Source organism: Thunnus maccoyii, chromosome 19 (genome assembly GCF_910596095.1).
Source record: "Thunnus maccoyii chromosome 19, fThuMac1.1, whole genome shotgun sequence".
Lineage (NCBI taxonomy): Eukaryota > Metazoa > Chordata > Actinopteri > Scombriformes > Scombridae > Thunnus > Thunnus maccoyii.
In genome coordinates this window covers 20,899,356-20,926,118 of record NC_056551.1, presented here as the reverse complement: position 1 = coordinate 20,926,118, position 26,763 = coordinate 20,899,356, and the positions used below count along the sequence as shown (strand labels likewise).

The following is a 26,763-nucleotide window of genomic DNA, read 5'->3' as shown; positions in this document are numbered from 1 at the left end:
CCCTTATATTACTACTTCCTGAAAATAGCATTACTGTAACGTGTTACTAAGTAAGATGTCACTGCTCACAAGAAAGATAGAAGTTAGTGATTAGCTGGTGAACATAGTGGAGCATGTAGCCGCTAAAGAGCCAGATATTAGCCTCAGATGTTGGTGGAAGCCAAAACACAGCCAGAAGAAGAGTGAATATTGAACTTCCATTTATCAAGTGGCCAGAAAAACAACTCAAAATAAATGCTGATGGTGCTCTGTGTTTGTTGGATGTGTAATGAGTAACATATTTGCCATAACAGCTTTATGAGGTGATAATAAGTCAGTGTTGTGTTTATAGCGAAGAGGCCAAAAATCAATTAACACAGGTTTAACCACTAATGATGCTGTAATTATGATCAGCTTGTTACTGGTCAAAATTAATATGTTAGAATCCTCTCATATTGAGAGGAGTCTAACATTTTAGATATGAGAGGAGTCAATAATTAGACTCCTCTTATATTGAGAGGAGTCTAATTATACAGGATTCGGGGTTTTCTAAAACTTCAGTGAATTCTTATTTACTCATAATAATTCCATAAATGCAACATTAGTTAGAGCAAAATGAAACATAGATTTTAAAGCAACTTGTGATCATTTTTTATTTTTGAAATGAGGTGAGCACTACTTAGACTCCTTATTACCAGGGAGGGATAATCATATGGCTATTGCCAGCACAACAGAGAGCTTGATTCATAATAAAATGGGCAATTTCCCCTAAATCCCCCCTCAGGGTAACTGGTAAACTAAGGAGGGATTTGATGTGAGGGGTATGAGAGCTGTGATGGTGTGTTATCAGCTGAGTAATTTGCTCTTGTATAAACATGAATTACTGTTATCTAAGTGCCCCCTGACAGCCGATTGGCTCCTCATTAGGCCTGTGTGAAATGAGATTAGCAACGAGCCTCTAAATTATGATCCAATCCCAGAACACATAATCTCTCACACATATAACCTCCCTCTGTCTCTTCCCTCTGTCTATTTCTGTCTTCTCTCTTTTTTACCTTGTTGCCTTTTCTGCCTCTCTCGTCCCCCGTGGCTGCTCTTCCCTCATTCTTCACATACTCTCCTTACTTGACCTCTTGCTCTTCTTCCTTCTTCCTTCCTTTCCCTCGCTCGCAGAGTGTAACTGCAGTGGGAGATCAAACGAGTGCGTGTTCGACATGGAGCAGTACCGGAGCACTGGCAGTGGGGGGCGCTGTGTGAGCTGCAGGGACAATACTGATGGGCCCCATTGTGAGCGATGCAAAGAGAACCACTACAGGAGGTCTCCTGAAGAGCCTTGCCTGCCCTGCAACTGCAATATCAATGGTAAACTCCAGATACAAAACCCTTAATTGTTTTGATAATAACTTAAGAATCCTAATTATAATCCATGCCAAGTGCTTTGCTCATTTCTTTTGTTTCCTCTGGCATGAGAGCACTGAATCATTGTTAAACTGGAATGCTGTATTGGCACAATGAGGTACCATAAGCAAGATTTGGCTACAGATGAAAAGGATTTATAGGATTAATTGTTGCAAATTTTATGGCCAAATGTTTTTAAATCATTAATAACACCACATTAATATTTACTAATTCATCTACTACTCAACTGCCAAACCTTGCCTTAGAGAAGAATCTTTTCCGATTCATAATTTATACAATCTTGTTCATCTCATGTCTTGCACATCTCATCACATTTATTCTTCGCCTTATTTTCCCAAATGACCATTAAAGAAATCCATTACTTTTTCTCAGTAAATTTACCCAGTTGAACAGTATCAATGAAGAGAAGGGCAATGAGTATCAGTGCTCATTGAATGCAGTCTCATTTTAGGGACATAAATGTTTGGGCTCCTGATTATACCATCATCAAGGTAAAGAGAGAGAACCAGAGAGAGAGAAATGAACAAATACATCAGCTATCTTTTCCTGTACATTTCCTAAATGGTGTAAGGTGATTGCGCAGAGCTGTTGGAGTCCATTATATTGATCAAAGGTTATAGCAGATTCCATCAGGCTTCTTCTTTTTTTTTTCTCATGTCCACAATGCCGCAGCTGGTCTTTTTTCTCCATTAACTAAATATAAAGTATGTCAGCTGCAGTGTGGTTGGAAGTTTATATCCTTCTCTTCTAAGCTCATCTCAGGGGGTTTATGAACAGGAATTCAATAAGAGGTGTTCCGTTATCCCCGTCATAACATATTATTAATGGTATATTGATCTATTTCATGTAATTTTTCAATAACTTTATGGATTCTGAGATTCTGAGTTTTCTTGACAATACTCTTCCCTCTTTCCTTATTATGCTTCTCTCTGTGTACCTTTTACATTCTCTTTTCTTTTTCTTCTCGCACTATCCATCTGCTGTCCCTCCCAGGTTCAGTGAGTCTACAGTGCGATGAAGAAGGAAGGTGTGCTTGTCGAGCCAGTGTGACAGGGGAGAAGTGCGACACATGTCGGACTGGCTTTCATTCACTTGGCCCTGGTGGCTGCAGGTGAGCAACGGGCATAGTCATAAACACAGATGCCTGAACATTTTGACACACAAAACACACAGAAAGAAAGAAAATGTGGAAAAGATATTTCAAATGGAGCTAAAGTGGTGGTAAAAACAAGAGAAAAGGGGTTTGGGTTTCCTAACCTAGAGAAATAAACAGATAAAGGATGATACTAGGCCACCTAAAACAGACACAGGCTTTGTTTAATGAGTCTTACCTGTTTCGCAGTTATACCATCCAACCTCCCTAAGTGAGAATTCATCAAACTACAAAGCAGCCATAAACAAGATGGTTCTCATTTCTCTATATGACACCACTGTGAATTAGTGACCTTCTTATCAGCAAGTACCAGAATGTGCCAAATAGCAGTATCAAACTGCTAACAACGGTTCTAACAAGCAAGGCAATACAGAGCTCTGAAATAGACCTCATGAAACATGAACTAGGGGAAAAATCAACCTTTCAGTTTAATCAACATTTCAACAAACATTTCAATCAAAGTCAGAACAGGGCATCAAAAAAATATAAGTCACTCATTTCTGCCTCTTTTGGTCATTATACATATATGTTTTCTTAATTGTTGTCTTCACTGAGAAGACAGTAAGATGGTGTTGATGTTTATCACAATCAGATCAATCAACATGGTTCCATACTGCAAAGAAAATCATTTGTATTTCATGAAGCAAATTTCACATTACAGTATTCTGGTTAGCTGTCAGTTACACAAATTTACATGGATAACATTTTATTTCGAATGCAATCAACAGGTGAATTACAACCCAATCTAACGTAATTATGTATAGTGAATCTTCTCTAATCAATGTGTTACATAAACATCGAATCAAATTAGATGTAATGTGAGAGGGATTGCTCGTAGCTACGAATTCAGAGAGAATTATCACCCGACTCTGCAGTTCCTCTCATCTCTATGGAACATTTTAGCACATTTTAGCTCATCGTTGTGGTTTTACGGCCCACAACTTTGCTGTTTTAGTTCACGCTCACCACTCTCAGTGTCATTTTTAGCTGCAGCAGACAGGTGTTTTCAGCTGTTTCCAGCTGCCTGCTGCTGGCGTCAAGGCCAAAATTGTTTGCAACACAAACTGTTTTCGCTTCAGACCACATTTTTCTATACTTCATACAGTTTTGCCTAAACTTTAAGCATATTTGCTTAATAGTTTGATTTAACATTTAACGTCATCCTCCTATGAATGATTAAGTGCATTAAAAAAACTGTTCCCTCATCTGAAACAGAGCTGCTGCAGTTTATGTTCAGATAATTACAATTCCTGCAAACTATTACCATGAATTCCCTCCTGCTGCACATGGTCAGTGTTTCGGTTGGTCAGCCAGCCATCCTGACCAACAGGAGAGAAAGACCTGGTGTTTGAAGATCCCTTAGAACCAAGCCATGGACCATACAGCCTCCTCCATCTGTTACCATAGTGACCAGATCCAGCCTCCCTCCCTTCAGAAACTTCAGAGATCAGTTTTAGCTGTAGCCAACCCCAAGGAGAAAATTAGCCTCAATAACTTTCCTCCAACGATAGATGAATGTATGTTCTACATTAAGAAAGATTAGTGTAGTTATATTTTGTCCGGCGTAGCATTGCCCCGTGTTAATTTGGATTCATTGACCCAAACCTCCATAATCTGTATTTATTGTCACCTACTATTTATTAGCAGGCTATTTATAGATTGTTAATAATTCAATTTATTCATGGTTTACTAATTCCAGTGTTTCACTTCATTAATGGCATTGTATTATTTAGTGTACAGTTTATCAATGCTCCCATTTATCTAAAGAGATGTTCGGTTTTCTTTCTTGCAGAGATAAAATACTTAGTAATTGGGAAAAAGATCAAAATCTTCAGATTAATGACTAATTACAATTGTTTTTTTTATTAATTGAGGTGGTGCCCTGAACAAGTACAAAGTTAACACACTGATTGAAATATTGCTTTTTCCATATTTGCACTTAGCTCCTGTAAGCTACAAGAATCAGTGCAGCAGCTCAAATTGATTTTAAGATAGCCAGAGATGCTTTCATTCCTAAGATGTGAGACTGATTTACCTGAGGTTTTTCACAGTCACAGACTCAGTCTGGTTATTTGTCTGCGTCCTTTGTTGTAGCGTGAAGATGCACTGACCCGCTGCATACATTTTGATGATGAAAAGCACATTCCAACTTCCTGTGACCTGAGAGCTCTCTTCTAAGTATATGTGCATATGAGTCTGCATGTAAATGTATATGAGGGTGTATATGTGTGTGTGTGTGTGTGTGTGTTGTAGTATTTATATTCATAAGAAGTCTATCCTAGCTCTCCCTGACCCCCTCTACCTGCAGAAGGAATGCTAAATTGTGATGGTGTTGAATGGCATATCAATGACTTTTTGGTGTTAATATTATTTCTACCACCACTTCTGTGGATCCTATGACAACAGATACTGGAATAACAGAGAAATAGGCATTCAGTCTTAGCTTTGATAAACAATGTAGATGAATGTTTATTATTGTTACTTTAAAGCTGCTGTAATCATTACTTTTGTAGGAACCATGGATCAAATGACTACATGTAATATGAACAGAGTCACTCATGGTGACAAACCCACAGAGACTTATCATCCAACTCTGCAGATCCCATCAGCTCTATAGGCATTTAAGCATCTTTCTTCTATTTCTTAAATTTTATTTTATGGCCCACAACTTAACTGTCATAATGAATCAATCACTCAAACTTTATTTGTATATCGCATTTCATGGAAAATTGTAATACGAGGTGCTTAACAATACAATGAAAATACAACAATACAATGAAAATTCAACAAAACTGTGAAAATAAACGGTAATATAAGGAAATGATAATACAGGAAATAATGGTAGAACAGAGAGACCAGTATAATACAGTAGACGAGGGTAGATTAAAATTGAATGGATTAAGAGAATGTTAAGCTAAAAAGATATGTCTTAAGATTTCTGTTAAAGGTGTTAACAGATTGAGATGCCCTCAGCTCCTCTGGCAGGCTGTTCCAGAGGCAGCATTAAATGTTCTTTGTCCTCACCCAGGGAACAACTAAAAGGCCAGCACCAGAGGACCTGAGTGATTTAGAGGCAGCATAAATTAAAAGCATGTCTGACAACTATTCAGGCGCTAGTCCATTAAGTGATTTGAACACCAATAAAAGGATCTTAAAGTCAATTCTAAAACTGACAGGCAGCCGGTGAAAGAACTTTAGGACAGGTGAGAGGTGTGCTCTCCTTCTGGTGGTTCATGGTCAGTACATATGCTACTGCATTCTGAATGATCTGTAGCTGATTTATAGCTTTCTTATGTAGGCCGGAAAGGAGAGCATTGCCGTAATCAAGCCTGCTAGTGAAAAAAAAGCATACATAAGTCTCTCAGCATCTGCCTTATTCTTTAAGTATCTGAGAGACACAGTTGCACTTCAGCAATATTTCGATGGGAGATTCAAAATTCAAATCAGGGTCTAGAAGCACAAAAGATTATTTGCCAGGGGCTTGACGTTTTGTGCCAGGGATATTAAGTTAGTGCACAGTATCTCTCTCAGGACCTTTGTTCTAATAATTAAAACCTCAGTCTTATCTTTGTGCAATTGCAAGAAATTATGACATCCACAAGTTGATATGGTCAATGCATTGCACCAGTTTATCAATAGGGCTGATGTCAATGAGTGATAAAGAGATGTACAGTTGTGTATCATTGGCATAGCTATGAAAATTAATCTTGTGTTTTCTGATGATATTTCCCAGTGGCAGCATATAGGGACTGAAGAACACAGGTCCCAGAATGGAGCCCTGAAGCACCCCACATGTTATGCTAGTATTAGCCAAGGAGTGGTCACAAAAGGAGACAAAATAGTCTCTGCCGCACAGAAAAGTCCTAAACCAGTCTAAAACTGAGCCAGAGAGGCCAACACACTTCTGTAGTCTGTTAATAAGGATGTCTTGATCGACTGTATCAAAAGCAGCTCTTTTGAGTTTCTTGTCATTCATGTTTATTCTCAGGCTATTTACAGCTTTAACTAGTGTTGTCTCGGTGCTATGGTGAGGATGAAAGTCAGACTGAAACTTCTCAAATATGCAGTTAAAATTTAGATAATCATTTATCTGTTTAAAGACTAATTTCTCAAGAATTTCACTTAAAAAAGAAAATTTTGACATTTGGCCTGAAATTGTTTAGTGCTAAAGGATCCAGGTTACTTTTCATTAGGAGAGGTTTCACAATAGCAGTTTTCAGTACCAGGGGGAAAATACCAGTCAGCAGTGAGTGATTTACAATCGCTAGCAGTTCATCCTCTAGAGTCTAGACAACTAAACAGAGTCTTTAAAAAGATGGTCAAGGGATAGGGTCAAGTGAGCAGGTGGAGGGTTTTAGTTGCATTATTTAGTTCCTGAGCATTTCCTTATCAACATTAGCAAAATCATTCATAGCTTAGGCAGAGAGAAGGTGTCCAAAGACAGGGGCTCACACACATTCTGTATAACATGGTTTAGATACAACTTGATTTTTGTTATCTTGTTTCTGAAAAATGCTGCAAACCCTCCACATTTTGATGTTGAGGTGATGAAAGAGTGGCTTTTTTGAGCTGGATTCATGAGGCTGTCAATAATTTAGAAAAAAAATTCTGGGATTATTATGATTTTTGGAAGCTTGTCTTGCATTTCTAATTACTTTGTTGAAGATAGTGAGGTGTTCTTTTAAAATGTCATAATGGACTTACAGCTTAGTTTTTCTCCATTGACATTTAGCTTTCTACAGTTTTTCTTTAAGTTAATAATATCCCCAGTTCTCTATGGTGGTTTCTGTTTAGATTTAATCTTCTTAAGTTTGGCTGGTGCTTTGGCTTCGATGGTAGTCTTCAGTTTATTATAAAAATTGTTGACTAAATCATCCCAAGAGGAAGGGAGGATCTGTGGGGGTATGTTATTAATATTATTTATGAAATTTTCAGCAATTTCAGAGGTAAGATGACGTTTCCTAACAACCCGCTTAGCAACAAAGCTAGGCGATGATAACAATGCAGAGAAAAAAAATGCATTAGTGGTTTGAGATTGCCAAGTCAATTACAGTTGATGTATCAATCCTTAGACCATGAGTAATAATTAGATCCAACGTGTGACCATGGTTGTGAATCGGTGTTGAATAAAATCCATAAAGCTCAATGCATTTTAGAAGCAGCTTTAGAGTCGGCTGCATTGTCCACATGTATATTAATATCACCTTATTGTTACTTATCATAATTGGTACTGACAATAGACAACATTTCGGTGAAGTCATCTAAAAAGATAGGACACTGTTTGGGGGGTCTATATATTATTATAACAAACACAGGGGGTTGGGATTCTAAAAGTATAGCATGATTTTCAAAGGAACAAAATCACCCGTAGGGATATTTCTACAGTTTAGGGCATCAGCAAATGTAACGGCAGTCCCACTGCCTTTTTTACCATGCTCAAGAATGCTCAAAACCATAGCATGGAGAGGACATATCAATAAGAACATCAGGCCTGTTGCTATTTAACCAGGTTTCTGTTTAAAACAATGGTTTTAAGTTTATCTTCAGATATTAGTTCATTAATAACAAATGTCTTATTTCTTAGTGATCAAACATTGAGAAGTGCCATATCCATTTTTTTCCATTCAGTTTTTCTTAGTGCAGAACATGGAACATCATATGGGATGGAGATCAGAGTACTTGCAGATACACCACAAGTAGTACAGTTTATGGATGGTTAGTGGATCTCATATGTTGCCTGTTGCAAATGTTAACTGGGATGCAATTAGACTGAAAACAGTGCTTAGGGAGTATTTGTTTTGTTGTCCCTTGTAGTGGCCATGACAGACTGTAGTAACCACACAAGGTAACTGATTTAATTGACTTTGTTCTATTGACATGGGTGATGTGATTACCTTGTGGGAGCATGGACTTTCTCAGTCAACTATGACAGTGTGTAGGATGGCAGAGTCCATGTTTGCAGAGAGAAAGTGTGCACCAGTGCAGTTGGGATGAAGTCCATCTCTCTTATAGTATTCACTATGGTTCCACAAGAGGTTGAAATTGTCAATGAGGTGGATTCCAAGGATTGTGCACTCTCCCTTGAGCCAGTTGTAGAGAGAGAGAAGCCTGGTGAAGAGGCTGCAGCTAAGTCCAAGAGTTGGAATTGGACCAGAAATCAGGATCCTTTTACCTGTGGACAGGAGTGTAGCCAGATGTTTGAAATCCTCCTGAAATCCTCCTCAAACTGCTGTTTCCTAGTGTCATTTGACCCAACATGCACAATGATCCTGGTGCACTCCGGTTGTTGTGTCTGCCTCTGTGGCAGAGGGAGTAGAACAGTGCAGGTTCTTTGGTTTAGCCCCCAGGCTGGGCCAAGGATCTCTCAGGGGGACTGGTGGAGCTTTCACTATTTCTCGCTTTCCGATGGTGGTAGTGCCAAGCCAGGGGAGTGTGATGTAGTTTTGAGCCAGCTTGGATGTTGCTAAGTCAACCATTGAGTCAATGTGCTGCTCATCTTCCTTTATCTGGTGCAGGGTTGAAATTTGCCCCTCCAGCTCAGCGATTCTCTGACTAAGGCTGAAGAGGTGAGTGGAGGCATGATGTTGGAGAAAGAGATGAACACAATAAGTAGTAACAATGTTAACAATGTTATGGTGCAGAGTAGGGTTGTTAGCGGGCCAGCAGGCTAGGAGACTAACATTAGCTGTTTGGCTAGCAAACCGGTGGACTGGTATGGCCAGTAGGCTAGTTGGCTAGACCATTCTCAACAACACACACAGCACAGTCACAGCACTTTCATCACTCTGATAAACCCACTGTATGCTACCTTCCCAGCACCAAACAACAGGCTCTCAAAGTTATCAACAAGCTGCTGAATCTAGTGGAGCATAAGCAGCTGATGGACTCAATGGTGAGTTTTACTAAGTAGTTGGTAGAGACCAAACTAAAGCTTAAAGGAATATTAGACTTACATGTGTCAGGTGGCCAAAAACACAACTCCATAAATGTTAATGTTGCTCCATATCTGCCCGATGTGTAAATAGGCAACTGTTTGCTAACATGTTCACTATATCAACTTAAAAGGTGATAACGTGTCAGTGTTGCATTTACAGCTTTTGTCTGCTGCCCCGAAGTGGACAAAAAAAATCACTTAATCACTTATATGTAACCTTTGTAAGTCATCTCCTTTTCTGAATATCTGTCAATTAATATGTGGCAATAATACATTTACAAACCAAAAATGTACATAAAAAAATGTAATATTAGAGATAACTGGATTATTCTCACACATATAGCCAAAATTCTATCAGCACATACACATACATGAACACACACACACTGCTTTCTCTCATTCATGCAGCAAAATCAGGCTGTTGAGTTGAGGTGTGAATTACTCAGACCACTGGAGCAGAAACAAGTAGTAGTTGCCTTGGGATAATTGAATTATTGGTAATAGCACCTCATTAAAAAAATAGATTCTGTGTTACAGTTTCAAACAAAAGTAATCAATCAATGACGGTGATCAAACAAATTTTGACATGATCCAAGTCACTGCTGACCCATACACCTACTCACTTGCTTTTATCAAGGTTGTTTACACCGACTTTTAAATTTTTATGACGGATTGTGCACTAAATCAAGCATCTTAGAGTTGATGATTTGCATAAACCCTTGTTGTACTTTTTGAATGAGTGAAGTGATGACAAAAACCCATTGACCCAGGTTCAAGCCCCAGATTAAGTATCCGTGTTGCTGAAGTGTCCTTGAGCACGACACCCCACTGATTCAAGAGTTGCTGTACTGTAGCTGACCATCTGTGATCCTTGGGGCCGGTGGGGGTGGGTGGGAGGGGGAGGTATCTTTATGGAGATCAGTGAAGCTAAACAACCTTTGTCTTCTTTCTCAGCTACACGCTTTCTCCCACATAAACATGTTAGCTGAGTGCAGCGGATTTAAACCTTTTATCTTCATCTCGCTTGTTGCCTGTAGGACATGCGAGTGTAATCCCAGCGGGAGTGTGGACGACTGCTCTCCTCTGGATGGACGCTGTCACTGTAAGCCAAATGTGGAGGGACAGAGCTGTGGCAGGTGAGGCTTGTTGCTTACGTCACGCATGTACGCACATGACCTGTGGTTACCAAGGCAACTGTTTTTGTAGTCTCTGGCACAATAGAACAACCAAAGCCATTACTGACAGTTCATCACTTCATGCACAGAATATAGTATGTTGGCAAGGTCTGCTCTTTATTCATTTTAAGTCTTATGTTTTAGAATAAAACATTTACATCACCACTCCTAGATTCAACAGCACTGTAAAATATTCAGACAGGTCAGCACATCCTACAATTGTGGCAGAATACTAAAAAACGAGTTATTTAAAAAAAAAAAACGCTATAAGTTTTGGGACTATCCATCATTTTGACGACCAGGACAGTGAACATGACTGTTACAATATGCCAATAACCAAGTCTCTGCTTCTCCCTGTCTGTTGCTATCTTGTTCCTCTGGGATACAGGATCAAACAGATAAACTCACTGTGACATTAGCAAAACACACAGCCCCAGGTCTGAAACTATTGAATTATTCTGTGCTCCCTGTTTGTTGACTTTTTTGCTGATTTCACAGCTCGTTGAGCAGGCCCCTCTCCTGTGTAATGTGACTAGTGTAGTGGCTGATTTTTAGCGGTGTTCCTGTCCCACCCATATGCCAGCTACTGTCTGTAGGTCAGAGCTCAGGGTCCTTGAAGCTGAGCATCATTTGGTCACTTCTACCTTAGCTCTGCAGTCTGCAGCATTCAGCACCCCTGAGTGTTGCACTGAGAACAACTTAAAGAGATTAGTAAGGATAACACTGCAGCAAGGATGTGGTAAATAGCTGCAATGAGGTATGTGTGCTGGATCTGCATGTTGATAACTTTTTATGCTTGTTTGTGTGTGTGTGTGTGTGTATCCACAGATGCAAGCCAGGCTTTTTCAACTTACAACAAGTAAACCCAGCAGGCTGCCAACCATGTTTCTGCTTTGGCCACTCTCTGGCCTGCTCCTCGTCCAATCACTATGCCGCTGTCAACATCACTTCTAATTTCATTGAAGGTATTGTTTCAGGCTCATCAGCCATCAGTGAGGTTCCCTTATTCTTGTGGGATCTGATTCATCGAGCTAAAATGAACAAGGTCAACAACTTTGTTTGCTTTTTCACCTTCTTGCTGAGTTGAAAAGATTGATATCATTTTCTGGTCTAAATATGTTAAATATGACGCTAAAGCCAGCAGGTTATCAGCCTAGCGTAGCATTAAGACTGGAAGCAGGTGGAAACAGCTAGCCTGGTTCAGTCCAACTGTAAAACAGCTTACCAGAACCTCTAAAGCTCACAAATTAACATATTTCATAGCTTGTACAAAACCTGGTCTTTTCTTTGGACAGAGCCAGGCAAGGTGCTTCCAGTCTTTATGCTAAGCTAGCTTCATGTTCACTGATATGGAAGTCATACTGATTTTCTCATCTAACTCTCAGAAAGAGAACATACATTCAAAAATGTGGAACTATTGTACTCCTTTAATTACCATGTGTATTAGTTTATTTGTGAGTGTGTGCAGACCTGCACATGATATTTGTTAGTATATTTCTTTTTATATGTTAACTTCATCAGGTATGTTGTTTTTATTCACATTTTAGGGCACATTTTTAACATGTGGCCAAGGACAACTGATGAAAATTAGCCTCCTATGTTAACATTTGCTGCTCTTTTTCTGTTGACAAGCATTGATACTTGTCCCCTGGTCTTTGGGAATATTGAACAGTGTCATCAAGGTCTAGTCTGATTGGTTCAGTCTGAGAGTAGATTAACTCTCAATCATGCAGATCACAACCACCTGAACAATAAATGTGTTTGTGTCTGTATATTGCTTGTTTTGCTTTGTAATGCTTATTTAGCAATGCCTGATGAAGATCTCTGTTATATTAAAACGTTGCTCTATTAAAATAAATTAGCTGGGAGCTTTCAGTGCAGTGTGTGGATCTTTTGTCTTGACTTTTATCCTGAGCATTGTTCTTGACAAATGAATAAATCATACAAAAAAATCAATCACAGATAAAGTAAAACCAGTAAAAGAATAATCTGGACACATTCTCTGTGAACTCAAAAAGTTTAAACTCTTTGTAAGCTCTTGTACTCACCATATTTATCCTGATCTGCTATGATACAGAGGAGAATAGCTGCGACAAGTGTTTTGAAATGTCTTCTTTTACCTGCAGATCAGGATGGCTGGGTGGGAGAGTTCTCTTCTGGGCAGGAGTACCCCCTGCTGTGGAAGGAAGGAGAAGTCTACCTGCTGCCTCTCTCAGAGGAAGATATCGGATTCTACAAAGCCCCTGGTGAGTCAGAAAGGAAAATAATAGAGATTTCAGATCATCAATGAGGACAAATCGTTACCCCAATTTGGGTCGATGGCTTACAGTCCCCAAGAAGATGTTTTAGTATTGTTGACAGTTATGTTATTAGATAATAAACCCTCAGTTCTTACTGTTATTGTAAATATGTGTTAGTAGAGCATCTGTAATACCCATAGCTTGTTCTTGTTGTTCCTTAGTGAGATTAATCAGGGTCTTTGGCAGCGGGTCATACGGCGGATATTCTGACACCATTTCCTCCAATCCCTTATCAGAGCCATTAGAAGATAGGGGAATAAGCTGGCCCAGCTACAGGACTTAGGGCCCATTTCTATCAGCCGCCCCAGCAGCAAAGGCCTGATGGAATTGGATGTCTTGGCCATGCTGGAGAAGGAACAAAGTGAAAATTGGCTTGGTTTCTTTTTGTCTCCACTAAGTCGGTTCTAGGCATCAACTCATAGCCCCTCCAGCCACCATGCAGTCCGCAGCCAGAAGCAAAACAGGAGCAATCCCATTAACTCGGCATCCTGGAGGTTTAATTCCCAAAATGTGTGATCACAGAGAACGTCTCCATTTGGAGGCATCTTTTTTTAGAAAGATGAAATGCTTGCAGCTGAAAGAGGATGTGACAAAGCCTGGTGGTCAGGCATAATTTGTAGAACGTCACAATGAATGCGTCGATAAGTCGTGGATGTGCAAGTTTGACTGTTTGTGTCTGTGTGTGTATACACATGACATGAGCATAAGTCCATAATGAGTGTTTGCATGCTCTACAGTACAATATATATATATAGCATATGTCTATGTGTGTAATTATAAATGTACATAGTTAATCATGTTTTTTAAAGTTGCCTTCTTCTTCCCACTATCTATAGTGACGTCTCTATAGGCCACCACATACAGATTAGTGGCTCAAGTGGCCGAGAGCAGCTTTGTGACAGCCTGCTTATCTACTTTGCACAGTGCTTGTTCATGTTGTTTCCTCTATATAATAAATGCACAAAACTATTGCCTTGCCATCCCCATTAATGATCTAATTTTCTCTTGCCTTTTTTCGTAGTGGTGCATGTGTACAGTTACTTTAAAGATTAGACCAGAGCGGCATCGGCTTTGGAAGCAGACTCAGCTCTGGAATTCTCTCTCTCACGCCACCGTCTCTCCTCTTTTTACTTTTAATTTGTATTTGGTGCTGAAATCCCTCCAGTGTGTTCTACACCAAAGTAAGAGATAATTCTGACTGACAACTGAACGCCGAACATCATACAATTTCTGTGATTTTCATGTCACCGCAGTTTGTCTTGAGCTTTGCCTGTCACATAAGGGACAGGATTCAATCATCGGCTTTTTTAAAAAATTGAATTGGTAGAGAGAGGAGTGTTCAGGGATCTGCGTGCTTCACCCAGCTCCAGAAATATAAACCGATGCAGGACAAGAGGACAAGATGTCACACAAGTTCTTTCAATAGTGTCTGACAAGGAGTTGTTGAACCAGACAGGGAGAGCTGCAGATAGCATGAAAGAAAAAGAGAGAGACAGAATTTCAGTTGAGCTTCCTGAATTCCCCTTGACAACGTAATGGTCAGGCCTTCACTCTTTCCCCCCTTTTCAACTCTCAGTCATTCGACACCTCTATTATTGAATGACCGACCCAGTCATAACATCAGAATTGTTCCTTCCTTTTCACTACACGAAAAATGTTTCATTCCTGTAAACATCTAAAATTGCCCTCTCCCCTATTTTCCCCCCATTACTGGTGTGTCAAGTGTCCAAGTAATATACATGTTGGTATGTGTGAATGTGTATGCGTGTGTGCGCTTGGGGACACGGTCATCTCTCTGAAGCATGTGCGTTGCCACTTGTCCTCCTCCTGATCCTGGACATCTGCTTGACAGTTGACACAGGCGGAGTTCAAGTCCCCGTGGTGACTCAACATACTGAAGACTTGAGCGCAGCTGCCAGGATCTATCATAGACAAACATGAAGTACTTCCTTAAACAGTTGCTTTGACCTGCCTCCAAGAGCCGTGGACACCACTTGAATCTGCTGGACAGTAACTGTGGCTCTCTCGGCTGAGCAGCGTTTCATGCTGAAGGGGGCATCATCGAACATAAGCCCTTACAGCCATCTGTTTGAGAAGCTTGCAGTGTTGATAGTTTTCATATGTGCAGTACAGGCCAACCTGCTAAGCCTGAAGCAGCAGGGAAAGTCAAAGAAAGGTGTATAGAAAGGAGGAAAGAAGGAAATAAAGATAGAGTTTCGATGAAAACCCCTCTAGTAGAAGGCAAGGAAGCAGCGTATGGCTGCTCTTGTGTTCAGTTGAGGAGTGAAAGAGAGACTAAGAGGAGTAAAGATACACAAGAGCAGCTTCAGGCTACCTGTCACTCTGATTCAAGAGCCTCAAACAACATGAGCGCTACCTGCACCACTGCGTGCAATGAAGTCAGGTGGCCTTAACAAAACAGAAAGGAGATGTAGCAAAGGGTAAAGAGAAAATTGAGTGGAGAGATAGAAAGATGGATGAAGAAAGCTTGGAGAGAATATAAACAGGAAATTAAGAGTACAGAGAAAGATAAGCAGATGAAAGGTGAAGGAGCGTTTAAGTGCAGCTCGAGTGGGAGAGTAAAGGGTTCATAATACTTCGAATGAACTTGGTTGTACATGTGTTGTCTAACCACATGTAAAAGCAGCAGCGGTTATACCAACTCCGAATGGCAATGCTCAAAGGGCTGGCAAAAAGCCTACTGTTGTAGCCTTATCCTAACCTCCCTGATTTCTCTCCAAGAGCTCTGTGTTTTTTATGTGTGTTGTTTCAGCGCTATGATTCATATAAATGGGGAGATATGGACGCTCACTCATTCATTCATGGTGTTACACTTGTATGTAAATTCCTAGTAGATTGCCTTCCATGGTTATAAAATATTTCCTTTTAATATTCTAAACCCTTGTGCAGTGTTTTGGTGTCTGATAAGCTGTATGCGTCACTCAAATTTGACTTTTTAAACTTATTCACATGTACCTGTAGCAATACGCCCACACCAAGCCCCTTGTGTTTTTTAAAAAAAAAATTATACAATAATAATTTTGGTCTTAACACCTGCTAATAAAAGACTTCGTCATTGACATTTGACCTCTTAGACGGCTTATGTGTGGGTTGGACATGAACCCTCAGAGCTGAGGCAGTCCTCTGAGCTGATCTTTACTCAAAGGCGACCCCGGGTTCACTCAGCTCCACACTCGACTTTGTCTCTTGGTACTTCCCTGAAGCATACCAGATAGATTTGAGTCTTGAAATAACGCATTTTTGTTTCTATTATATCAAGATTATTATCTAAGACAAATCATCACTATCAGTTTTGTGGGTGTTCTGTGAGGTTGTCCGCATATGTGGTGAATACTTTTTTAACTCTGCCTTTGAATATATGACTAAAACTTTCTTCCTTTCATGTATTCAGGCTTCTGTTCACGTATATTGCACCTGCAGGCGGTGAAGTTTAGTGTTAATCTCGGTGTCCTGACAGTATCGGACTGTTTGAAAGTTTAAAGTTTGTCCATCTAGCCTTTGCCGTCGAACTATCTGCATGCCGGTCGATGCGAGAGCCTCAGTGGGACTTGTGTTTGTGCGAGGCGGCAGTGATTTAATTGAAATGGAGTTGATTTAATTTTGTTGGAGCAAAGTCTAAACCCCCTGATTGATCGTGAGCTCCTCCACCATTCCCCAAACATTATTTGGGCATGTATCACTTGTGATGGCGGCTTTATGTGTTCCTGGCAGAGTGTCAACGGCGGTACAGTCAGTGGACTTCAGATCATTCTGACAGTCTCATAGAAACAAAATAGCAATACAGTGGCACAGACTGAAGCTTTGGTTTCTTTTTTTTTTTTGTTAATGTTGGTTTTTTGATTCAAATAAATAAATGAATCTGTATTATTGATATTAATATTTGATATTATTTTCTATTAATTATTTAGTTTCTCAATTACCGTACAATGATATCAACTAGAGAAAAACAACAAATCCTCATATTGGACAAGCTCAAATCAGAGTGTTTGGCAATTGCTCCTAAAGGAATGGTTTGACATTTTGGGAAATGTTGAGACAAAAACCCACGTGTGAAACCGCAGACTTTTGAGGTTTTTAGGGGGAGTTATATGCTAAAACTAGTTGTTGAAGACTATCAGGAGTCTCCACAGGTTGTCTGTGCTCCACAAAACCAAAATTGTTATTTTTACAGTTGAGGTTTTTCTAAGGATTAACTAAACAAGACATATCATATTAATTAATGAGGTTTACAGGTGCTTTTGACAGAGCCAGGCAAGTTGTTTCCAGTCTAAACTAATCTAACTGTCTCGTCTTGAGAGTGATATCAATCTCCTTTTCTAACTCTCAGCAAGAATGCAAATAAGTCTGTTCCCACACATGTTAAACTATTCCTTTAGTAAATGACTTGATGAGTTATTAAAATTGTTGGTTTAGGTGCTACACTGAATGCTACAAAAAAAACATGCAAATCTCAGCATTGTGTGAAGAGATACATTCTCAAATAATCTGTGCAGCTTGCATGCTGTGGTATTTAGAGATGGTTAAACTTTTTCATTTTCTGCTATTTGTCATCAGAGATAAAATAATGAATATAAACCATGGTAATACACGGACAGTAGATCACACTTACACTTTTTTTTTTCATGGTGATTCATTACTTTAGAGAGGGGCCCACCGCTGGGGCCATCCCTTGATGGTCTATTAGGGTTCTGAGTAATTATGCTTTGGAACCTCTGTCCTTATAGACGGGGGAAGAACACCCAAGAATTACACTGATGCAGATCAGACCCCAGCAGACTAATGATCAGCAAGCTACATCTGAAACAAAACCACTGACAACCATAAGGGAGCACTTTAGGGGAGAATATTAGCTTAGTCACACAGTAGTATTACTGGGCTCATTACCCACCGTTATGCAAGGAATGTGCAGTATGTATTTCCTATTAATCATTTCAAAAGTAATATCTGTTGACTTTTATTTTCTGTGAACATGAGTTTCTTATATTACTCATTATTACAGTGCGTCACTCCTCGAACATAGGTAATTGCCTTTTCTCTCTCCCCCCAAAATAGTGGCTCTGCTGAGGCTGTTCTCATTTACAAACTTAATGCGACAGTGATGATTTGCTGCCAGATGCTATTCTGTTGAGTGGTGCTTGAGTGGTGTATGTCTTAAAAGACTGATTGGGATCAAATTTTATAAAAGGGCAAACATTCAGTAGCGAATAAAAGAGGGTGATGATCAATAATGTTGTAGTTTTACAGAAATTATTTCCTCAAAGGTATGAAGCTCAGAAACTTACAAAAGTCAGGTAAAGGTATCAGACAAAAATGTAACTGAATATATGAATAAATAATACAGTAATAAAAAATCAATGAAATAAGAAATATAAAGATTTAAACATTTCCTTCACATTCAACCAGTTGATGTATTTTATTATATCATTTATGTCATTTTATTTTTCATCTCATTAGTTTTCCTATTTTTTCTTCTATTTATTCCCTTTTTTCCCCAATCAACATCTACCATTTTCCTCAATGCATTTCTCGATCACACTGAGTACCAGCCTTACCAGACATTATATCAACTTTTTTTTTAACAATTGCTAAAGAATTTCAGTCAGCAAGCTAACACTAATAATCTTTTCTACCTAAGAAATAGTGCCTATGCATCTGTAGACAACATGTCGCCATAAGTAAGAAAAAGACTGTTCTCCCAAGAAAAACAACACAATAGGTCATAATGTCAGTCACCCAAAAATGACCTACAGTATTGTTATGTTTGAGTGACAGATGCCATCTAGCAGCCATAGTAATTATGACCCCGAGCAGCAGTTCAGATGACGTCTATATATGTCGACAAATTTCCACATTGAGAGGACGAGGGGTGGATGGAGGCATGAACCCAACAGTGGACTTTGCCACATGAGACTGCTGCTGTTCATTTCCTGTTTCCAACCACGAGTGTTACATTTCCAACTGCGAGCTGGGACAGTTTTTTAAAAAACGTAACTACGATCATCCCCTAACCTTAACCCTGTGGCTGTTATTGTATCCATGGCTACAAAGGTCACCTAACTTTAAAAGGTGCTATATAAATAAAGTTATTATTATTAACCCACATCACATGTTTCTGTAACCTTAACAAAGTGATCTTTCTCTAAACCTAACCAGACCTTAACCACAGCGTTATCACATCATATAACATATTTTTTTAACAATGATTTGTAACAGTTTTAGAAAGCACAGACAAATGATGCTTTACTGCCGATCACTGCTGATACAGATTAAAAAATGCTCCACTCATTCTGGAGTGCACATGGTCAAACGTTTTCTGTTCTTAATATTGGACATTTTTGTGTGTGTGTGTGTGAAATGCAGACATTGTTAAGCTCCAGTCACCACATCCTGTTGAGACGTTTATGTGTCTGGTTCTAAATTTACACTGGTATGAGGGTGGCTTGTCGGACTCAAGAGTGAATATCGATCGCCTTTTTTTTTTTTCATTTAGACCTCTCACCCTTTGCATATTGCTTGTTTTTCCACTGGTTGAGATGTTTAGATGTGAGAGGGCTCATTGAAGGCATTCCTGCCTAATTAGTTTTTTTCTGGACTGGATAATTCTTTTCTTTCCGGACTGGCTCATTTTTGTTTTATTCCTTGTCATCAATATGTATTGATTCTGAAACTACACTGAGATTTGTGACAGCTCATTTCACTTGAGAAACTGTTTTGTCTTCACTGGCGATGATTGGTGGTTGTTAAGCCGCTCCCCTTGCTCCTGATTGGCTGTAATTATCTATTCCAAAGTCACATTGACATGAATGATGCCTTATTGGGCTTAGAACAGAAAGTGTTATTGATTAGTCATGTAATTGAAGCCTTTCCTCTTTTATCACTGTCTGTTTTTTTTCCATTTCCTACAAGTACTGATCCCACAGTTGAATGCTAAAAATAAATAACACAGCGCTACATTTCATTCTTGTATTCTCACACTAAAATTGAAATGGTTTAAAAGCTAACAATTATGATTGAAGCAGGATGTGTTTCATGTAAACACTGTAAAAAGCTGCAACAGATATATGAAGCAAATTAAGTGATTGGTAAAGCACATAGCATTATATATTGGACCATAGAATGTATTTAATGATGAATGATGAAAATATGATGAAATATATGAAAACATTGTTTTTACTTTAAAAGAAAAGAGTAAGAACTAATTCCTTTAACACATCACTTTGTAATAAATTACCAATAGCAGCCAAAAAACTCAACTCAGGGCGTCAAAAAGTTGGGCATTACACAAGTGCTGCGGGTCAAATAAAGACATTAATAATCTGGCCGAGGATGTCACAGCGAGAGTGGGCTGTAGAGGTACAAAAGGGCACGGCAGTGATGATAAAAAGGGGGTTGTTGGATGAGCAGATATTAGACGAACAGACAGCTGAATTGCTCTGAATGACGCCAGAGGTCCCTCGCAAGCAAAATCACCCACTCAAGTCCTTTGCCCTCCCAACCCCCAGAAGAGCTCAAGATGTACTTCACACACGATTACGCTCAAAAACAAGGTGGCAACCAAGCGTGCAACCTGTCAGTTTTACCCACTCACTCATCCGGAGCTGGTAGAGAATGGCAGTAAAGGTTTTTTTTTTTTTAATGAAAATTGAACTTTTAGAGAATAACGAATGCAAGACTTTCTGCAATAATATTTCCGTATTAAGAAAAGACGTCTGCCTATCTATATATATATATATATATATATATAAAAAATATACAACTTGTGTATGTTTTTCCGTTAGCAAGTTTTGGAGGTTGGAAGCGGATTGAGGGGATGTCTAGTGGTGGCTAGGCTCTTTGAAGTCCTGTTAATGTGCTGTAATGAGTCAGAGATGAGAGGGTGGGTAATTACACATAGACTCCTGTAGTGCTCCATGTGGGCTCAAAAAGCCTGTACCCCTCTGCCCTCACGTATACACACACAGAAAGAGGGAGGAACAGGCAGAATATTTTTAAATGTACACAAAAACCACACTACAACACACTTGCACACACACACACACAATTCTATATCTGTATTTTTTACACTGATGGCAGTCAGCTGAGAGTTCAATAATAAAGCTGACTCCGCTCACCTCTCTAACATCCAACCTTTGGCCCTCCACTAGAGAAATTCCTGGGTCACCAAGTCTACAGCTACGGCCAGCTCCTCTCCATCACCTTCACCTCCGAGACCCCCGAGCTGCTCCCCGACCACGTCACTCTGTTCCTCCAAGGCTCTGGAATCACCGTGTCTGCCGACCTTTCACCCCAACCGGTGCTTGACCGTGACCCAGGCCCCACACCGAGGAAATCCTGGATTGTCAGGTACAAGGATGCAGGCATGGGGCTGTCAGTTTGTGAGTCTCTGCATGTGTGCATTTTTTTTCTTTTTTTTTGCTACTGTTGAACTTGAGTCTCTCTGGAAAAAAAGCAAAGCGTTTGCCTGAATATGTACATTAGAATGGATGTTGAGTTGTTAGCTTTTCTCTGCGTCTACACATCTCCCTGTTGCCTGACTTGTTCCTTGTTAGTCCGTAGAGTACAGACTATCCAGGACACCCATGTACTGATTACAGCTCACCCACGTTGACTGCGCTGTCACGGCCCCAGCAGAATGTCGGGATATGAATGTAGTGATGAGCCAGCTCCCCCATGCGCTGGCTGTCATGTAAATCTGGCAGGTACAGAAGCAGCAGCAATACATTTCCATTTTTACAATTTATACATTTAGCAGATGGTCTCACCCAAAGTGAAATGTGTGTAGCGGTGGAATAAGTCACCAAAAGTACAAGAAAGTGATACTAACAGGGAGCAAAAGTCAAACTTACTCTCAACTGACAAAATTTGTATTACCCTGAAATGATAATGGAATAGAGAGGAACAAGTACCAAACAACAGTAACAAACAATAGTAACAGTAACAAATAAAAAATACATTCTTGTAATGAAAGACATTGGACCAATAACATAGGAAAAAGGAGTGTAGGTTTGTAGGAGTGTGAATGTAGACTGAAAGATGACCAGGTCATAGCAGGGAAAGGAGAGCTAAATGGATTATAGCGACAGCATGCAGAGCAATAGATGGAGTGCACAGTAGGGTGGGCACATGGCCTGGAGGTACATGAGTGGACAGCAGTCCCCGTGCAGCATTATATGGAAATACCAGGGCTTCAAATTGGATACGAGCAGCTGCAGACAGCCAGTAGATGACATTATTGATCTCCATGAGGCAAACTAGGCCATTGAAGGAGAATATAGTAGAAAATAACATTATACCAAAAATAATATATAAAGGAGCATTGATTTAAACAAATATATTGTTTTCATATGAACAGATGATGCATTCTCCTTGCACAAATTAATATGAAAATAAAGCAATTTCATAAAGATGTATGGGTAACACTTTAACTTCCCTATTTATTTATACAGTAAGTAGTATATAAACATTTAAGAAATGGTTTATAGCACACTATAATGTAGTTATAGGCCTTAATGATGTTTATTACTCCTGTGGGCACCCGTAAGTGTGTGCTAGTGTATAAACAGATAATGGATGACAGTATAGTAAAACACAGTTGCAATAATGTAAAATACTGTATGTCTACATAGGAGAACTACATTATTGTGTATTATAAACCATTAATAAATGCTTATATAGTGCATATAAATGCTAAACAAAAAGTAAAAGTCTATAACAAATCTAAATATTATTTAGACTTTGTCGGTATGGGGGATTTTTATTATAATCCAAGAGCAACAGAACTTCTCCAAATACCGCAGCAATCAGAGGTGGGATATTATGATAAAGAACAGAGCTGCAATCAAAATCAAGCTGCGACACAGTTCCCGCTACACAGAGCTGATGGTGTTTACATCATTCATAGCTGGCAGTCTGCTGTTTTTGTTTTCTTGGTGTCTACTGTTAGATTATATTAAGGGTGCATGTGCCAGTTGTAATTTTTTGTTTGTGTTGTAAACAGTTGATTAGCATCTCTATTTGGAAAGTGAGACTAAAGCACTGATTGAGTTGTCTTGTGCCAGCCTGGGCTTTTTTTTTTTTTTTTTTTGACAGCGTCATGCTCCATGACCATGAGTTTATTTGTGTTACTGTCAAGTGTAACATATTGAGCCATCTGAAATCAAGTTGTTTTTCTTTTTTTGTTTGTTTGTTTCCTTGTTTTATATATATATGTATATATATTGCTGAAACCCAAGATGCAGTTAAGTTAAAGGACAGGTTCACAATTTTCATGCCTGTCTTAAAATAATACTAACACGCCCCATAGAAGAGATCTCTGATTCTGATGTACGAGATGGGACATTAAATCCAGTCCTTGTTCTGTGTAAAAATGGGTACTTACATTAAGCCGAAGCTAAGGTATGAGGCTTCAGCAGTCTGAATTAGACAAATCAAGTGGATATCTTCCAGAGTTACACTCTGTTTAGTGATAAATTCCCTCTTTTTGTTTCCTCAGAAAAATGATCTCTTTCTGAGCCATGCACACTGGAGCGATAGTAACACAAGGAAATTATAACTTTTGAAGATACCCACTTGATTTATCATATTCAGACTGACAATTACAACTTGTTCAATATACATATAGGTATGTGACTATTGTATTAAGACAAACTTAAATAACAGTGAACCTAGCCTTTAAGTCAGTGTGATCCTGAGCTATTGCCTCAAAATCAGCTTTTCCACCAAACTATTCATACTGTAGTGTCTGCCTGCCAAGTACACCATAAAGACAACCTGTGCTAGAACATATAGTTCCTTCCTATAGGAAATGATCTATTCTCATCTCTTATGATCCTCTGTGCTGTCAAACCTGTCAAATTTCTTGTTGACATCGATCCTCAGCTATTTATGCCACCGCCACTTTCTCTGTTTGAAAACCTCTCGGCTCTTTCTTCATTAGACTTCATTAGACTTCATTAGACTACATTAGACTTCCGGTGGTTCTCCTTGCACCACTCTGCACTCTACCAAGACTCCTGCGAGCCTTTTCCTCCTTACCCTTCACAGTGAAGTGGTCATTCTGAAGATGGGAATGACTGGAGGAGGCAGCCTGAGGCTGAAGAGGTGAACCCTAGTGGGATAGTCTGTGGGGAAGCGGCAGTGTAATCAGTCACATTGTTGTGGAGAGATCTCATTAGGCCTGGGCAACCTGGGGAGTGGGTACAGCTGGCCTGGTCTCCATGTTGAACCTGTTCAAAAACAGGCTTAAGTCATTCACTCTATTTTTGTGCTCTTCTCCCACTTGGCCTGATGTCTTGTAGCCAGTAATCCTTCTCATCCCACTCAGCACCTCCTTCACACTGTTTTCTTGCAATTTGTCTTCAATCCTGCCCCTGTGTTTCTATCTTTAATTCTCCTCCTCAGCACCCACAGACCAACTTCACTTCCTCCCTGTAGCAAGCCCTGGAAGCCCTCTTCTTCCTTAAGAAGGGATTTAATTTTCTTTGTTTTCCATGGTTTGTTTTTCTAAGTGAACCACAGGAAACAGCAAACTATTTAATGGATTTGAAGGGTCTGCATGAAAATTGACGTTATGCAGCCGGGGGGCCCTGCATTGTCCTCTCCCTGTGCTCCACAGAGAATGTTCCGGTCCATTAGCTCAAAACAGTCCTGTAGAGCCTCCACATACTTGAGGGATCACACCCTTACAGTCTCAGTAACAATGGGCAACTGGCTGTCGGCTGCTGCTGAAAGGCATCTGAAAAAACAGCGATAGGTTTAATTTTTAAGACGTTGAAGGAAAGGTATGTTACAGCATTCTGAGAAAGTTGTACTTTGCTAGGAGAGAAGATGTACTAGTTCAGATGGGAGATTATTAAAGCATGAGCAAAGAGCTAGTTAGTCTCCTTGGTGAGGAAAGGTCTGACTTGATGGATGTCGGAAAAGTGCAAACCTGCAAGATCGAGTTATGGTTGCAGTGAAGGTCTCACTCAGAAGTTGGTTGTCCAGAATCACAATAAAATTGTTAGCAGATTGGGCAGGAGTCTGTTGTCGGAGATGATGAAAATCAGAATTTGACAGGACAAGTCAGTCTTGTTGAAATTGGTTTCAGTGGTGTGGATAAAAGTAGAGGTGCGCTCTTCAACTGGAGCATCAGGTGATGGGAAAGAGAGGCAAGATGGATTACTAGCAAGATGATGGTTAAGCCTGTCTTTGTATCAGTGTAGAATATCTCACTCACTGACTCTGCATATAAAGTTGCTTTATTACATATTTATGCAGGCATATGCTGCATGTTAACTCTCTGTATCCTGTCTAGTTTGTATATTTTTTCCCCCAAAAGAAGAAATATCAAAACCATCTGAAATGTTGTAATAAAACAGTGATAACTCAAATTCAGGCAGGTGGTTTTAGGGGAAGTTAGGAGCTTCTTCTTGCAGGGCAACAGCTGGGCGTAGTCTAGGCGTAGAAGTCTTGTCATCACAGTGAGGTTGCCAGGTTTGGTACCATCCGGTCTGTACAGAGAACAAATCAAAACCTACGCTCATCAACGGTCATCTGGCAACACATGCTGCACAGAAGTACAGGGCAGATGGGTAAACAAAGAAGCATCTCCAATACATAACTCCCACTAAAATCGCAAATTATAGTGTTGTAGGTTTAGTTATTTGAAAGCTGCCCAGCTACCCATCCTGAGCTGACAAAGTTTTCAAAGGCTGTCAGAGGAATTTGGACGACGTTCTTTGAATATCTCACAGTATATTTTGCGCTGGTCAGCTGTTTGACTGACCATTCAGGCAGGACTCTTGAACTCATAATCTGGAAATATTAAGCATTCCACATCTTATTTCTATTTCCACTAAGGAAGGTCATCAGTCACTGGCATCATTTGAACTGGACCAGGGAAAAGGATGCTACAGTGTGAAAATAATGGAAGCCAGGTTTAAATTCACTGTTTGTTGTTGCAGCAACCTTGATGGTTGTTAACCACAGAGCAGGAAGTTATATATATATATATATACTATACACTATTTGCACTTTGTTGACCATTCGAGGCCTACTTCCTGCTGATAAATGATTGATAATTGAATGATTCTTGATTTTACAAGTTGATGAGGAGCTGTTGGATGCGTCGCAAGTTTGGTTCCTCGTGTTTATAAGAGACAGAGGCTCAGTTTCAGCCTGGCTTTCAAGTCCAGGAGAGCACACCTTCATTGTCTGCTCCATCAGACTTCATTGGCTGCTCCGTCAGGGACACAGCTTGTGTCTTTCTACCCTCTCCACAGCTCTCTCTGGTGACTGCGCACCAGTAATGAGTTTCCCCCAGCACCAAGAGCTCTGGCTAAAAGAACTCTTTGGTTCCCTCTCTGAAATGCATTGGAGCTTGGGGGACAGAGATTGTCATTAAGTGCTCCTCTCTGGAGAAGTTCTCCACAGATCTCATTATACTTCTCAGGTACATGCACAGATGCACCTCACTGCATGCCCTGCATCATTCCTCCATACTCTCCCTGTCTCTTCTTTCTGTCTCTCTGTGTCACACTCACACATGCAAACATGTTGAGAATTTGTGCAAGTTTCAGCTTGCACACAAACACAGTGATTCATGTAGCCATCTGGCAGTGTGATTTGTAACAATCAGACCCAACGTATGCATAGAAAATAATCATCATTTGCTAAATGGGAATGTAGTATGTCCAAACATGTCAGAGGCATAAATAAACATGAGTAGAAATGTGCACTCTCTACATCTCTCTTGACTGATAGCATCTGCATTCATAACTGGATAAATATTGTATGTTAACC

The 26,763-nt window shown here is 39.7% G+C and overlaps 1 protein-coding gene across 1 annotated transcript in view; it reads left to right on the top strand.

Annotated features, from left to right (window-relative positions):
- The window catches only part of lamc3 (laminin, gamma 3), a 108,070-nt gene that overhangs the window by 45,007 nt on the left and 36,300 nt on the right, over positions 1 to 26,763 (top strand). The window contains exons 5-10 of the mRNA XM_042395502.1: positions 1,153 to 1,341; positions 2,392 to 2,509; positions 10,523 to 10,621; positions 11,489 to 11,625; positions 12,787 to 12,906; positions 21,126 to 21,324. Coding sequence (XP_042251436.1) covers positions 1,153 to 1,341; positions 2,392 to 2,509; positions 10,523 to 10,621; positions 11,489 to 11,625; positions 12,787 to 12,906; positions 21,126 to 21,324 — 862 coding nt within the window. The remainder of the gene's footprint in view (positions 1 to 1,152; positions 1,342 to 2,391; positions 2,510 to 10,522; positions 10,622 to 11,488; positions 11,626 to 12,786; positions 12,907 to 21,125; positions 21,325 to 26,763) is intronic.